Here is a 14735-nt window from a genome sequence, read left to right on the forward strand (position 1 = left end):
TTGGTATTGCAATTTTCCAGGAAACCTCAACGTCGCTCCCTGATGCTATTGTTCCGTACTTCAGTATATAACACAGATGCAAGTCTGACAAATTAAGGGCTTCACCGATTGTCGTCTTTCCAGTTACAGGAGAAAAAGCAGTGCAGGAACACAAGCGACATGTGCTCTGAGACTGAGACCACTTCAGTTTCTCCAGTTGCTTTAAAGAAGGTGAACCTACTGCCAATGTTTGACAAGGGAGAGGTGTAAGGAAGGCGGCGGTTGAAGCAATGTCAAGTTTAGGACACGATAAGCACTGCTCAAACGCTTGTCATTGAAATACCAAAGCTGAGGCGGCTTTTCTGCTCCCTACCTTTTTGATAAAGCAAGTATTTCCATTGACTGAATGCAGGTCTATCACAAAGAAACCGAAAATTAAGACAGCGCGGGGGGGTTGTGTGGGATAATCCTTACTGGAGCAAGTTCTTCTGCGATCAAAAGAGTTCTGAAACTCAGGTTCCTTCAAGCTCAACTCTCTGACCTTGACATTCCCCGCTGCAATAACACATGGGCCACTCATCTGCAAAACACCCTGCATCCACTAAAATACTTACGATGCCATTTCCCCATCCTCAACCCTTTCTCCCTCTTTTTGCTACCCCCGAGGCATCTCCCATACCTCCACCCGGCCCTGCAGCAACAGCCCCACCTTCCCCCACTAGATGGCTAGTTTGGGGGTTTTCAGTTCTTGATGCTCGAAGAGGAACAACAGACAGGTGTTCAATATGAAGAAGCATACTAGTACTAACTTTGGTACTTACATTCTTGGTTTTCTTTAGCAGCTAAATAAATTAGACACACTGCAAGGACCTTCACCAATCATATAAAAGGAAAATGTTTATTGGGGTGATAAACAACCAACCAACCCTGATGTCTCCCATCAGGTAGGACTGGCCAAAAGAGAAGAGGGAAAAGAAAAATCACAGAGGCACAGAACCGCTGAGATTGTAAAGGACCTCTGTGAGTACTCTGAAATGCCTGAATGTTACAACTACAGCTGAATGCAACATAAATACTTGGTTGAATCAGGCTCAAGACTGTTTCTTCCCAAACACTCCGCGGTGTGTGCAATGCCGTTTGCTGTTTAGTTTGGTAGCAAGGCTGGTGCCGATGCGGTTACCGCAGGAGCGAGAAGAGCAGCAGTACCATCCTGGTTTAACACTGAGTGTAAGATAAGCAGCAGACTGCTCAGCTCCGGTTCATATGCTGCAGGGACCAGCAAACGCAAGAAGAAAGACAAAAGCCAGAGAAGTCTGAAATGTATTTGTGGGAAGCTCCACCACCTCGACATTATCAGCAGTTTCCAGACTGAGCCTCTGCGTGCCTGCCTCTGTAACCCCCTGCCCACTCACACACATTCCTTTCCAGCAATGCTGCTTTATTTGGCTTATCATTATCTTTTTGTTAAACCCACTTAATTGGTGCATTTAACTCTTTATGTCCCTTAATAGTCCCTTGGATATCACTCCTTTACTGAAAAAGCAGTCATAGCCTTAAGTATTACATTTCAAAACAGCATGGAAATGGAGAAAGGTCTGCACAGTCCCGGTGTCCGACTGCGCCAGCTCCATTAACTCACACACACTCCGTAAAACGCCAGGCGCGATAAGGCAAGCTGGACTTTACGAGCTGCGCAACTGTCCGAGTCAAAGTCTGCACACAACCAGGGTATTTCCAAAAATCCAAAGTCTACTTTTCCATAAGCTCCTTTAGGACAATGAATCTGCATCCCCCGGCAATGAACTACACTGCTCTTGCTGCATCTGTCGCAGACCAGAGGGGATCCTTGCTGCGCTGCTCAGTGTGATTAGTTTAGTTCACCATGTATGCTATACCTGGCCTAAGTTTCCACAGGCAGATCTATCAGGAATCTAAGGAAGAAAATGCCAAGCAGGAGAGGTGCCAGCAAAACCCTGAATGCCAATGTAATTATGTCAGGAAGAAAAAAAAATATATATTCCTTTGGCAAACTGTTTTTATTTGGGGAACTGGTGCAAGGTTTACACACATAAAAATGCACCAAGCTCAGGGCACCATCAGCTGCATCCACACCGGGATCTTTGTCAGCACAACCTTCCCTGCAACTTTTAACAGTGTAGCCAAAGTCTGCCTAGACACTGTCAAAGGCAGCACGCAGCTTCGATACAGAACAGGAGGCTTTCTCCTTGGTGAGAGTTTTTGCTGGGGGATTGGAGACAGGGGAAGGTTGTCTTTTAAGGGTTTCGCTCCACAAGAATTACTTTACTACTGAAAAAATACTAGTAGACTGAACCGTTAACGCGCCCTTCACTGCCAGTGTAGTGCCGCGAGTGAAGCTGAGCCCAGCACCTGCGTGCCAAGGCATCAGCAGAAATGCAGAAGGCCAGCCCAGCCAAAAGCAGGGCCCTGCAAGGCTATGACCACCTGCATATCCTCTCCCGGTGGTTCTGCTGGTCGCAGCACAGCGCTAACTGCCAGCAGAAACCTGCCACACAGACATAACCGAAAAGTAAAGGCTGTGCTTTATTCTCAAACCCATTTGTAACTTCTGGATGGAAATGATAAAGCCCCTCTAAACACAGGGTGTGGGAGGGAAATAAGGAAAAAAAACCCAAACCAGCAAAACCTCCTATGATGCCACACGTTCCTAACCCAGAAGAGCGTTTTTCTGTGACGCCACGCTCTTGGGAGCAAGGCACCGAGCCGGCTGTCTCCTGCGAGGCTTTGGCAGAGAAGAGGCTCCACAGCCTTCCCCTGCCAACGGCAGCGAGGCCCCGCTTCGGTCGGTGAACATGTTTCTGACATGGTAACAACACGGGTTAAATTCCTCGCTGAATTAGGCAAGTTGTAGTTTTAACACGTTAACATGTTCTACCAGGGGAAAAGTTGAAGTATTTTTAGCATGGCCTGAGTGCTTGTCTCTTCACTGTTCGGGCCTTTTTTGGAATTTTTAACTCTGGAAACAAATACAATACCCTTTGCAATAGCGAAACACCACACCACCTATTTTCTTTTATTGTTTGCCACAAAGAAGACTGAGTTGTACTTCTGAAGACATTAAAGGAGAAACATAAATCAGCTACCTTGGACACAGCTTTCCCCCTTCACAACGTCAGACAGCTCACTTTCTAATTCCTGCCCGTGCCCTCCAGCCTTTCCTACTTACATGCTTAGCTCTGATGAAATCTCAGTGAGAAAACATTTCTCTTCATTATGAAATTCAGGCCCAAGTTGTTGCTTGAAGGCGTTCGCCCTCGCTCTCCTCTTTGAAACGGCGTGTGAGCACAGTAAGAGGGGTCAACAAAATACACTTGCAAACTGTGTCACATGCAGTTGCCCTCTGCTCCTGCCCCTCACACAGCCACTCAGGCCGATTTCCAGGATGTGTTGGGTGGGCAGTATGTTTGTTTTTATCACGTTAGAAACTCACAGCTGCATTAACCCCTCCACCGCGCTGTGCTGCGGGCAGAGCCCACCAAGTCAGAGTCACATATAAAGGAGGAGAGGGAGTTTAAGCACAAACGTAACAACAAGAACCAATGCAAGGCGAGTCTGAGGACTGAAAAGGGACTCACATGGAGCGAAGGAGAGACTCTCTCGCTCTCTTATTTTCTATCCCATTTCAAATAATATCCCCTTCCTCCTCCCCTTTGCCTGGCACTAGCATAAGCACACAGCACAACCGTAAGAAACTGTCTGACAGTCCACACTGCACACAGCTGCGATCAGCGTGCCGAGGGACCGGCAATGTCCAGGCCACACACACAAGTCACCCAAGGAAACAAGACTCTTGAAAAGATCAATGGTGAGAGAGTCTCCTGTGGCTGCAAAAAGGAGACTGTGGTTGATCATTTGCTCCCAGCCGAAGGGAGAGGAGAACAAGCCTTTTGTTTGTCCCAGTTCTTCTCTTCTTCCTCTTCAGAGATTGCCATCACCACTGCTTCTGAAGGGGGGAGGAGATGGGGTAGGGGGACTGCAGTTGGCGACTCGGATTCATCTCTCAGGCAGCAGGACGAAGAAGATAGCCTTGAGGAAGTGACCAAAGCTGCAGACAGCGGCCACGAGCCAGTGGGAGCGAAGGCTGGGGTCAGTATTCACCACGCATTTTGTGATGTCTGCCTAAGGAGAAGGGAACACAGATCATCAGAGAGAGATGCCCAGAACCACATCTGCCACCACTGGGGACTCTCCCAGCCCCACAACACACAGCACCGTGCCACCACTGCCGCAGTCCCACTTTGGCACACTGTAAACAGCCATAAACGTTTGCTCTGACACTTCCACACACTACAAGTTATTAAATCAGGCTCAAGAGCTCTGCAAAATACACTTTTTTTTTTTCATTCTGCATCAACAAAGCAAAGTATCCCCCTTTTCAGCCACCCCTGGGGAAAGAAAGACTACAGGAAGACTGTCAAGCATTTTCCATTTTGAATAGCTAAATAAAAGAAACTGTTTTCCCCTTTTCAAAAGAGCTAGGAAGCCTTGGCAATATCAGCATTTTCATCCTTTTCGGTAAAGCAAGATGCTTCCCAGAGGTTGTCCTGTTTAACATCAGCTCCAGTTGCTTGCACTTTTTCTCTTGCCTTAATGTTTTATTTGGAACTCATCCAAGCAAGCCAATCCCCAATTTAAATCTAAAGCAACGCAAGCTTTGTTTGTGGGAATACGTATGCTGGCAGAGATGCCTCCCAGACGCATGGGCCTCATGTAAAGATCGCTTGGGCAGTTGGTTTCAAGTATCAACAAGAATACAAGCTGGCCTGCAATTAATGAAAAATAACAACAATCCAGCAAATCCGCAAAGGCAGGATCTCAGCTGGCACTGAGAGGAGAAAGTGGAAAATATCCGGAGGGTAAAGCAAACAGGTAGATAGAAAACTGCATCTCCTGCTGGGGGAAACAAATTAAAGTTCTGCCAGCAATGTAATTGAGTTTGTGGTTAAGCTTCAGCCTAGCACAAGGAGATAGGGGCTGTAGTTCCGTAACAGACGGAGCATCGTTTGCAAACGAACTTGATGTGGTTTTCAGAAACAGCTTTTGGGCGGCAAATGTGACAAGAATCAGGTCACAAGGAGGGCAAATACTGATCAACCCCAAAAGCTTCCTCTTTACAAGCTTAACTCAGCAGTCCTGCAAGTTTGCCTTCTGACAGAAGTCACTCATTGACAAAGCAGAGGGAAGTCAGACTCTCCAACCTGAGGTGTTCCTCCCATAAAAAGGGGCAGGAGAGCTGCTGAATCCTCCAATAATCTTTTCCAGTATTTCCCTCTGTGTTCAAGATATGGGTAAGCCTCGCCTGGCCAACCTTGGTAATAACTAGAAGAAAATGAAAGGGGAACTGAAGGGACAAATCCTTGTGCCCAGTTAGTGAGTAGAGCTGCACTGACTGACTCCACCATCATCTACAGACCAAAGGTCTGTTGACAGCAACCTCAACAGCCTCTCACGCAGTTTCAGCAGTTCCTCCCTCACAAGGAAGTCTGGCACGCTGAATCACCCCGCCCTGCTGTTCTCTAGGGAGCATTAGGAGACACTGAGCCCACGAATAACTGACAAGTAGAGACTGCAGGAGAAATGAATACAAGCACTCAAGGACAGGAAGAAACAGGATGAGAGGAGGAAGCTGAATCAGTGCACGGGGTACTCCCGAGGCTGAACACCGAAGTGTGGAAATGCTGCTGCCTACAGCTACAAAAGCACAAGCAAACCCAGCAAGCAGCCACGAGGCAGCACATAACAGATGTGGCAATGTACCGGGGGTTATAGGTACTTTACCTGTACTGCGGAGGAAATGACAATGGGTCTGCCTAAATGCTTTCAGCGATGGCTTAGCAAACTCAATCTATTTGCCTTTTTAAAAAGTCTGAACTGATTCAGCCTGTCCAATTTTAAGGACCAGCATGGTGTGATATTTAAAACACATTTGTGTCAAACTGTCTCTTCAGTCAAGGGAAGTCCTGACGTGCAGGTACCTGTCTGAACGTGTATTCAGATGTTAGGGTAGCTGATCAATAAGAAACCCAAGCTCTGAAGGGCTCTAAGAGCCTCCTGTGAACAAGTACAAGGCCCAAATATGCACACCTGGTTGGTTACAGCTGCAGAGGGTTAACTTCCAGATGAGAGTGTCAGCTCCTTAAAGCTGTGGTAGGGCATAGGCCCTACCAAAGGCAATGACATCACTGCCGCTCATCAGAGCGGCTGCACTCAGGAGCACTTACAAATCTGTATGGTGCTTGCTTAGATAAACAAAATGGGTCAGTTGTTTAACAACTGCCTTAGCTATTGTTATCCAAATAAAGCATACCTGATAAGGTGCTGGAATTGAAAATTTCAAAGCTAGTTAATAAAACAGGTCTTTGGGTCTCAAGCACTGATAAGCTGTTGCAATGGCAGTTTGAACTTCAGCTGTTAATTACTCAAACAAGTTCAACTTGCATGCTCTTCTTTGTAGCAAAAGTATGTAATGGCTGCTAAAAATTAAAAAAATCTTTCTATTCTACTGTAAAGCCACTAGTGAGGCTGCAAACTCTCCCCAGGGAGAGATGATGCCTCAAAGGGTTAAACATTTCTTGTTTCTCCTAAGAGGTTTCTTTAGGGTTGGGCTTTGAGGGGTAGCGGCTTTCTCCACTCTATGGAAGCACCTACTGAGCGGAGACTTCCAGATGCCTTTCCAAGGTCTCCATGGTGGCTTTTCTGAAACAGCTTGAGCATGGTGGTTCCCGTTGGCAGCCTCAGCCTGAGCCGATGCATAAGAGACGGGGCCATGTGCACAGGGGAAACAAGGACTCCGTGCCAAGACTAACTCACAACCAGCTAGGTCAGGCAGCAGATGAAAGGGTCCCCACTACAGAGTTGTTTCATCTGGCTCATTTGTGAACAAGGCTGGGAAATTTCTCGCTGCAGTGCCTAGATTAAGAGGAAGAACACATTCAGGGAAGCATAGCACAGGATGGCAAGAGGATTAGCAGCTTTTGCCCAGACTGAAGGAACAACTCATTTCTAGAGGGAAAACACCTCCTTCTTGCAGCCCAAAATTGCTGATAAGGATACTGGAGACAGGCTGTAATCAGCACAACCCAGCAGCTTTTACAATTGTTCTGTTTGATCGGAGGCAGTGAGATTGGCTTCCCTTTCTTGGGGCCAGATCCCAAGAGCAAGCAGCGCAGGTTCAGCAACTCCAATAGAAACGCACTGGCCATGCAAAGAGGGGTGACCAGAAGAAGGAGCTAGGGGTGGCCAGGGCATATCTCCTCAGCTGCAAAGAACCACTTCTGGTCTGAGGATGGGTTTTGTTTGCTATGCAACAAACTTTCCAAAAATATCCATTCAGAACTATCAAAACACTCTGTTTTGAACTCTAATAATGTAACACAAAAATTAAAATAAGATGCTAACTTATCAGAACATGCATGTGTTACCAAAACAAATAAAAAAATAGTTGGAGACTAGGAGGAGACACATTCCTATGCAACATTTTAATGAAACTGCATTTTTTCCAAAATTCTCTGTTTCAGAGAATACATTTCAACCAAGTGCTCAGTTAAAGTAAGCCCAAATGATAGCGAGGCAGGATTTCACAGGCAGGGACAGTGCTACGTAATCAGTTGCTTTCCCAGGATATCCTCTTCACCTACCTCGGCACAATTATTTGTGCAGAGGCAAAATGAAACAGATCAGGGCATTCAAATCAAAGGTTCCTTTTCAGCCCAACCCAACAGTTCCCTGACCCAGCTGGCCTCAAGGTCACACAGTTTTAGAGAGGGCAGGAATGATTTAAGGTGGTAGTGACATTTAGTATGCGCAAGGGATCCAAAATCAGAACAACACTACTTTTTCAGTTGCCCTCCATTTAAAAAGTGTCTTCACTCCTGGAGAGACTAGGTGACTGAGTCAGCTACAGGTACACTTATGAAGTCTCAGCACAGAGGAGCAAGGCTCAGTTTGGAAGAAGACAAAGTAAAGCTCTTACTCTGAACCATCCTCCACAGGAGCATTGTATTTCCCATTGGGTACAGAGAGAATCAAAGAAATCAGATGCTGAAAGCCACATGATTTGGAGCAGCACCGTGCCTTACGCACAGTCTCAGAGCAGGCAAAAGACAGAGCCACAAGTCCTCCCACTATCAATGGGCATTATCAGTGCACTTCAAAGCACAAGTGCGCTACAATTTGAGCTACCTCAGAAGTTACTAAGGGAGTACTGTCAGGGTCAGGTCAGGGAACGGCACAAACTACCAGGTTTTAATAACCCTCTAAAATTCCTTACGGTGGCAAGTCATGTTAATATGCTAAGCTTTGACAGGGGGAAACCGTGGGGCAGATGAAAAGGGAAATAAGTTGGCAGGCCTCATTTATTCCGTTTCTAGAGAACAGCTGCCCAAGGGAATGACCCCTATGTACAGTCTCTCACTATGACTCACTGGTGGCTCCAGAGATGTTCAGGGGAGGAACAGAAGAGGCACTGGTGGGTCAGGATTGACTTAGTCTGGCACAGCTACGCAGGAAGCTGAGGACCAGAATAGCTGATGTAGTAGAGGAGGAGACCACGAGGGAGTGACAGCTATATGGAGTTCAGCACAGGTCTAAGTAGGACAGCGATGGCCACAGGGCTGTGGAAAAGAATCTCATTCAATGCTTTTCTGCATAAAGCTGCAGTGGGGGCACTGTCACTTTCATTGACTGGGGTACTTTCTGGTCTGCACATGTGGAAGCAAGCTTGATCAGACAACATCTCTTACCCAGCCTCCTCTCCTTTTCAGCCATGTCACCAGGGTCTTGCGGACAAACTCTCCCAGGCAGTCTACGATGGTGTGAACCATGGCTGGCTGCGCGTGCCGCACGCAGTCCACTGCCAGCCCAGCTGCCACAGCGTAGAGAGACACCACCTTGCCCCATGTTATGCCTGTGAAAAGAAGAAAGCTCCTTCAGATTTACACAGGCACACATGGTGCAGTTTTGAACAATCAAAGGAAACAGCTCTCCTTCGTTACATGTGCCCGCACTGCATGCGTGCAGCTGAGTTCAGGTGCAGCCACAGTTCTGCATGCTCTCCACCATGGGGAAAAGAAACACTAGGGGACCAGGATTGGGGAAAACTCTCCTCTTGGAGAAGCAGAATTAAATGATCTGATCTGGGCATGGTTTGACCCCCTCTCAGCACGAGGTGCACAGCTTTGAAGAAAGCAGCCCCCCAGCATCATCAGAATAGGGAAGATGTGCACCACCATGGTTTATATTGCCACTAACTCTCACATGCACATCCTGCACAGGAGGTGATTAAATTCAAAGAGTTTGAGCAACCTGTTTTTTTTTTTCCACCAGTACAACTCTTAAACACCTTTAGACAAAGCATTCCTATTTTTTTTCTAGATCAGAGGTGACTGTTCCAACGTGACACACGAGATAAGCATCTTCAGTCACTTCTACCGTGACACAAGAGCAAAAAGCGGAGGCAAAGCTACAGGGCCAAGAGGGTTGGTGTCCTCCTTGATGTAAGGAATACACGTCAATCTCCACCTGCAAATGAGGTAGCTTCAAGAATTTGGCCACTCTGCCTACAATACTTAATATTGCATATCTTACCCCACTGAAGGCAGCGCAGGGATGGAGTGTCAGTCAGTTATCTTATCTCCCAGAAAACAGCCTTCCTGCTAGGCTGGCCTGCCAGCAGCGAATGCTCCATGGAAGTTGTCCCAGCAACAGTCATCTTCCTGTTAGTGCTAGTGATAAGGACTCAAGCCCAGTTCTGGGTACCAGCCAGCCTCCCTGGGTCTCCCTCACACTTTGCCAACATCACTGGGCACAAATCCTCCATGCTTAAACACTGCAGCCAGCAGCCCCTCACCAGGCTTCTATCAGGACCAGTGACCTGGAAATGCAACCATCCTGCACCCTGTAGAAGAACTACCACAGCACAGTCGCATGTGGATTTCCTTTGGATCTGCTATGAAGTTTAATTCTCCTCCTTATTTTATTATCTGGAATAGCAGTGTCTGAAAAGCATACTGTGAAGTATTTTACAGTGTTAGGTCTCTGTGCAGTCTGTCCAAGGGCCCTCCCAGTCGTAGCCAGGAGCCAGGTGAAGCTTCTGTATTTAAAAACACACAAACTTGTTCTTGCTTGGTTCCAACAAGAAAGATAACAGGTGAGAGGAAGGAAAGGTTAGTTGAGTCACAAGATCTAAGGACCAGAAGGGGTTAAACACACTGTCAGAAAACTGGATGTGCTCAGCAGTCTATCTAAGTCTATCTAGCTAAGAAAGCAAAGTCCTGAATACAATTTAAATGAAGTGAAGAGTCTCCCTCTTTCCTTCATTGCAGTCCCAGATCCCCAGGCACTCTGATCCATCTCTTTGGGATGGAGCTCCAGGCTCCTCACACCTGTTCACATCACAGCAGAGCTTTCCACATTCCTTTACAATACACACAGGTTTCAGAGCACTTCCACAACCCTCCCACTTAGTGCCTCAAAAGGGACACTCACAGTAACACTCTGAGGAATTGTTTTGGTTTTTTTTAATTAAAAAAGCACTAAGCTTTAGAGACACCGTTCAAATGTCAGCCACAGGAATGGCTTATTAGAGAGAAAAAAATCCATTTAGTGTTCTAGAAAAAGCCATTTTTCACTCATGACTGATGCAAGATCAAAATCTACAGATGATCCTGTTGTGAGGCTCTTTAGTAACAGCAGTAGCTCAGAGTCTCCTGTGATACTGTCCTTCACCAGCACTATCTCCAAGATCAGAAGAAGTTATCAATATAGCTAAATAGGCTGTTATTCTTATTCTGATTTCATTTTCTGAGTAGGCTTTGCGGTGTCCCTTCCCCAGAGCTGTCACTCAGGAAGTTCACTGTGGTGTTCACACTGTTTATCTGTCTTTCTCACATTGCATGTCACCATGACAGCCAGCAGAAGCAGCCAGGAAGAGGCTATGAAACCACATGAGAAAATAGTAGACAGAGGGCTTCTTCTGGCAAGAAAGAGGTTGTCCTGTTGCACGTCAATGCCACTCCACCCAAAGGAAGAGGCTTTAAGGGTTTACCTCTTGCTGACCACAATCTCCCAGGCCAGAGCCTCAGCTGGCTTATGTTCAGCTTCACTGCAAGTCAGTTTTTACAGCTCTCCGTCCCTGCAGAAATGCAGCTCTTTGCATCTTGAGTTACATGAACCAGAGTTACCCAAAATTCCAGGGAAGAGTTCACTGGCTTATTCCCAAGCTTTTACTGACAGCACTCTTTCTTAAGTATCTGAAGCAAGTCCCCAGCGCACAGACAGAGCCCCTCTCCCTTTCACAGCAGAAAGAGGGCAAGTTGTTGGCCAATGTTTATCATGGTGATGGATGTGAAGGACTCAGTGGTCACTTCCCATTCTCCTCCTCTTTACAGAGCATGCCTATAAGGGTCAAACCAATCTTTCAGGCTGCTTTTCCTGTTACCGGCAGAGCTGGGCCCCAGGGGTGGAAGAGGAGGAAATCCCCTCCCAATTTGTCTGCATAGAAACTCCTGTTGCCACTGCTGGAGGCAGAAGGTGGAGACAGCTTCTTACCTGAGACTGCAGGGAACAGCTTATGCTCTGGTTTGCACAAGATGTTGTAGAGGAGTCTTGAAGCAAGGGAAGAGCAGACACCTCTAACAGCTGCTCCAGATCAAAGCTAGGCCATGCAGGTGGCTGGTCCCTCTGCCCCAGGAGGGCTCCAGCAGCTGCCCAGCTCCAGGCAGGGCAGGGGAACAGGCCACAGCAGCCCCTATCTACACTCTTCCAGGACACCAGCTCCATTAGCTTTTCTCTCTCAAGGACTCCCTTGGCAGGAGCAGAGGAACACAATCTATGAAGAGGGCAGTGCCTCTGCCCCCCGCGATGTCCAGGCCAGGGTGACGTTACCTTGACGCTTCCTTTGGCATAAGCTGAAATTGCATCTGGCCAGTGCACATGAGCAGAGAAGACAGATTGTCTTGCCAATTCCTCAAAAGGCCTGGCTGCCATCCACACTGGCTGAAACGGGCACTCATCACTAAGCGAGACAATCCAGTCCCAGCTTCCCACTGTGCGGACTAGCATGCACAGGAGCTAACGACAAGAGGGAACGGAAAACTGATCCAGAAAGGAGTGATCAGAATAGAGAGAGTTCTGAAACTTCTGCTCACAGAGATGGAACAAAAGGACATGGAAAAAGCGAAAAGCTGCTTAGAGGGCATTTAAAAAAAATAAAATATATAAGTTGCAGACTCAAGGCCAGTCACGGAGCTGAAGGTATGTAAACACTGGCAAGCTCAGGGGAAAATGAATTAGCGGGAGAGGACTTCTCTTGAAAGTGTTCCCGCTGCATATCAGCTTGCCAGCCCCAGGAGAGAGCTAAAGAAGCCACGAGACACGACTGTGCAGTCGCAGAGCACACTACCCAAGGTTACTCAAATAAACTTCCCTCTGCTCCATTCAGCATCAAAGCCTAATGTGCAAATCAGACCTAAAAGAAACACGATCAAATGCTACATTTCAACAGCTGGGAGAATACAGCCAGACATAATACACTTTCCTCTGCTGGAGAGAAAGAAGCCAAGAAGGATGAGCACAAGGCAGGAAGCTCAACTCATAAGGCCTAAGTGATGAGGAAGCAGTGGGATGCATTTCTAACAGCATTTGCTCCTGCAGGGGAAAGCATTTTCTCCTGAGAACCCATTAACCCTACATCCCTGTTGTACAGGGTTCACTTCAGCCCAAGCACTCTTGATTAAAACTCAACGAGCACCCAAACCCATACAAAATCAGGATGAAAGCTTCTAGAGAGCCCTCCTGCCTAGCAGCTCTCACCAACCAGAGGAAACTGCTTCCTTTAGGAAAGGAAAACATATCTCCCCTTTTCTACTTCTGTTTTTCCACCAAGTGACCCCTTCCTTCTGGGATTTATTTAAACAGCTAATGTAAATGCCAGCTCAGCCAGGCCCCAATCCAAAGCCTGTTAAAGTCAGTGGAAAGTCTCCTGCTGGCTGCAGAGCAGCTTTGGACCACACACCAGAACCAGAGGTAGTGTCACAGAGGTGATGTGATGCTGCTCCAGATCCTTCAACATCCAAAGCAGGCTTTGCAGCACCAATCTTCACACAGATGGGCTCTCCTCGCCCCGAGTGACTAACAGTTATATGGAAACAGGGAAGCAAAACACACCTTGAGCCTTACTGTGCTCTGTGACCTGCTCACTTTCTGCCTATATTCTCAGCTGTTAATCTTGCTGTGATTGGGATTCAAGCTGTCCTTGCTACACCAGAGAAAAGCCAAACTTGAGGTAACTGGAATGCTCTAAAGTCCAATATGGCACAATGTACCCAGGCAGTGGGACCAACAAGGATGCCTGATGTCCTCAATCTTGCCTTCTCCAGAGGTCCATCCAGGGTTGGTGCTTAGTCAAGCCTTGTAGACAGTGTGGACAGGAGGTGAGCACAGCCAGAGCCACAGCATGAAGACTCAAAACCAGACCAGAGTGTGGAAGAAGGCCATGTAAATGATTATGGAGAAAACCTCTCCAGCAAGATAGGGTCAAAATCCCCCACTCCCTTGCTGAAAAGGCATTGTGAGTCACTAATGGGGCTCCCCAGAGTGTCTAGGCACTGCAGTGTCAGACTGTAGCTGTTTTCTCAATAAACTGGACAGTGAAAAACAGGCTGAGGTGCTTCAGCTGTTGATAACTGGCATGAAAATTCAGACTGTATTTGAATCTCTGGTTTGCTTTGCTCAATAAGAGCCTCTTTCGTCTGAACTATGAAAAAAATTAGGAATGAATGTCTGGCTGCCACAGCCAACTCTGATTTGCTGGATTTAGCATTAAATGCTGAGTCTTGAGACTGTAGTTGGGATCCAAGAATGTTAAAAATCACCAAACTCCTCCCCCTCTGCCACTCAGTAGCCTTGTAGCAAGAGAAATTACAATAACAAATTGATAAAAGCAACTGAATACACAACCCCAGCTTCGCACTCACAGGTTATCCTGTTAGTTTTTCTGAGGCAGAGATTAGAAAGAAGAAAAAACAGAGCGTACAGAGCACTGGGAGGTCTGAATCCACCCCCTGTGCACCAACCAACCGACAGACATTTATGCAGCGTGGTGTTCCCAGACCAGGGGCAGCACTAGCAACAGAGTTTGAGTCTGGGCTTCTACCATGTTTCCAAAGTCTCTAGCACTGCCAGCCTCAAAGGGCTGAGTCCAGATCCCATTCTTACTACCCTGAAAACCTCACGTTTAGAACCAGGAGTTACAATTTCTAGCTTTACTTTCAACAAAAACATTTCAAACCATCCACACTTCACTTGACTCCTGAGCTGAGAAGTTGAAAAATACAAAAAAATGCAGCTCTCACGGAATCTGCCAATATAGGTTCGTGAGAGCAGGTCTCCCAGAAGCCTACAGGGCTTTCTCCCCAGCATCACAGCAGCACACAGAGTTTGCTCCACCTGCAGCCATCCACCTTTCTGGCTTAATTCCCTGTGTCACTTCAGCTTTGGAGGTGGGCCAGTTCTGATGTAGTCAGCTATAGTCATCTAAGAAGCTAACCTGCTTACCTGCAGTGCAAAGACCTGAGCCTGCAAACTTGACCTTCACTTTCCTGTACACAAGTAAAGCTCAGCACTAACTAACAAAACAGGGAACCTGCACTTTAAACGCAGCCACGCTCAGACATTCCTGCCATACTTGCCCAGCTCTTGCTTTCTGAGCCCATATGGCC

At 47.1% G+C, this 14735-nt stretch overlaps 1 protein-coding gene across 6 annotated transcripts in view; it reads right to left on the minus strand.

Moving 5' to 3' along the window:
* Positions 1-1281: 1281 nt before the first annotated feature.
* The window catches only part of BOK (BCL2 family apoptosis regulator BOK), a 32302-nt gene continuing 18848 nt past the window's right edge, over positions 1282-14735 (minus strand). For 5 of the 6 annotated variants that reach the window (XM_086754840.1, XM_086754839.1, XM_086754842.1 and 2 more), the window contains 2 exons: positions 8760-8923; positions 1282-4137 (listed from right to left, as the gene is read on the minus strand). In XM_086754840.1, the coding sequence (XP_086610966.1) occupies positions 4012-4137; positions 8760-8923 (290 nt within the window). In that variant the 3' untranslated portion in view covers positions 1282-4011. The remainder of the gene's footprint in view (positions 4138-8759; positions 8924-14735) is intronic. The other variant, XM_086754844.1, reaches the window with a different exon arrangement.

The sequence above is a fragment of the Chlamydotis macqueenii genome, chromosome 9 (assembly GCF_036417535.1).
Source record: "Chlamydotis macqueenii isolate bChlMac1 chromosome 9, bChlMac1.mat, whole genome shotgun sequence".
Taxonomy (NCBI): Eukaryota; Metazoa; Chordata; class Aves; order Otidiformes; family Otididae; genus Chlamydotis; species Chlamydotis macqueenii.